Raw genomic sequence first — 305 nt, forward strand, 5'->3', positions numbered from 1 at the left:
CTCGTAAAAAAAGAAGAGAAGATTGACAAAAAATAAAGTCAGTAGCCGTATTTTCCGTCCATGTCGTTGATAACAGAGACACGTTGCGCTCCTTGTTGCTCCTCACCTCGAGCACCGATCCCGCGTTGGTGTGAATGACGTCAACGAAGATGGCGTCGGAGGGATCCAGGCGGTTCTCCTCAGGCTGGTTGTAGAACTCCGGGCCCGCGGGATCCAGGCCTGTTGGGGAGACCCTTTGAAGGAGGTTTCGGGGGATTTCAAAGATGGTCTGAACCCATGGCACCTATGATATCATTTCTAACCGG

The 305-nt window shown here is 51.8% G+C and overlaps 1 protein-coding gene across 1 annotated transcript in view; it reads right to left on the reverse strand.

Moving 5' to 3' along the window:
• The window catches only part of LOC119588158 (inactive pancreatic lipase-related protein 1-like), an 8,002-nt gene that overhangs the window by 3,621 nt on the left and 4,076 nt on the right, over positions 1-305 (reverse strand). The window contains exon 6 of the mRNA XM_037936863.1: positions 107-219. Coding sequence (XP_037792791.1) covers positions 107-219 — 113 coding nt within the window. The remainder of the gene's footprint in view (positions 1-106; positions 220-305) is intronic.

This window comes from Penaeus monodon, chromosome 23, assembly GCF_015228065.2.
Source record: "Penaeus monodon isolate SGIC_2016 chromosome 23, NSTDA_Pmon_1, whole genome shotgun sequence".
NCBI classification, from domain to species: domain Eukaryota; kingdom Metazoa; phylum Arthropoda; class Malacostraca; order Decapoda; family Penaeidae; genus Penaeus; species Penaeus monodon.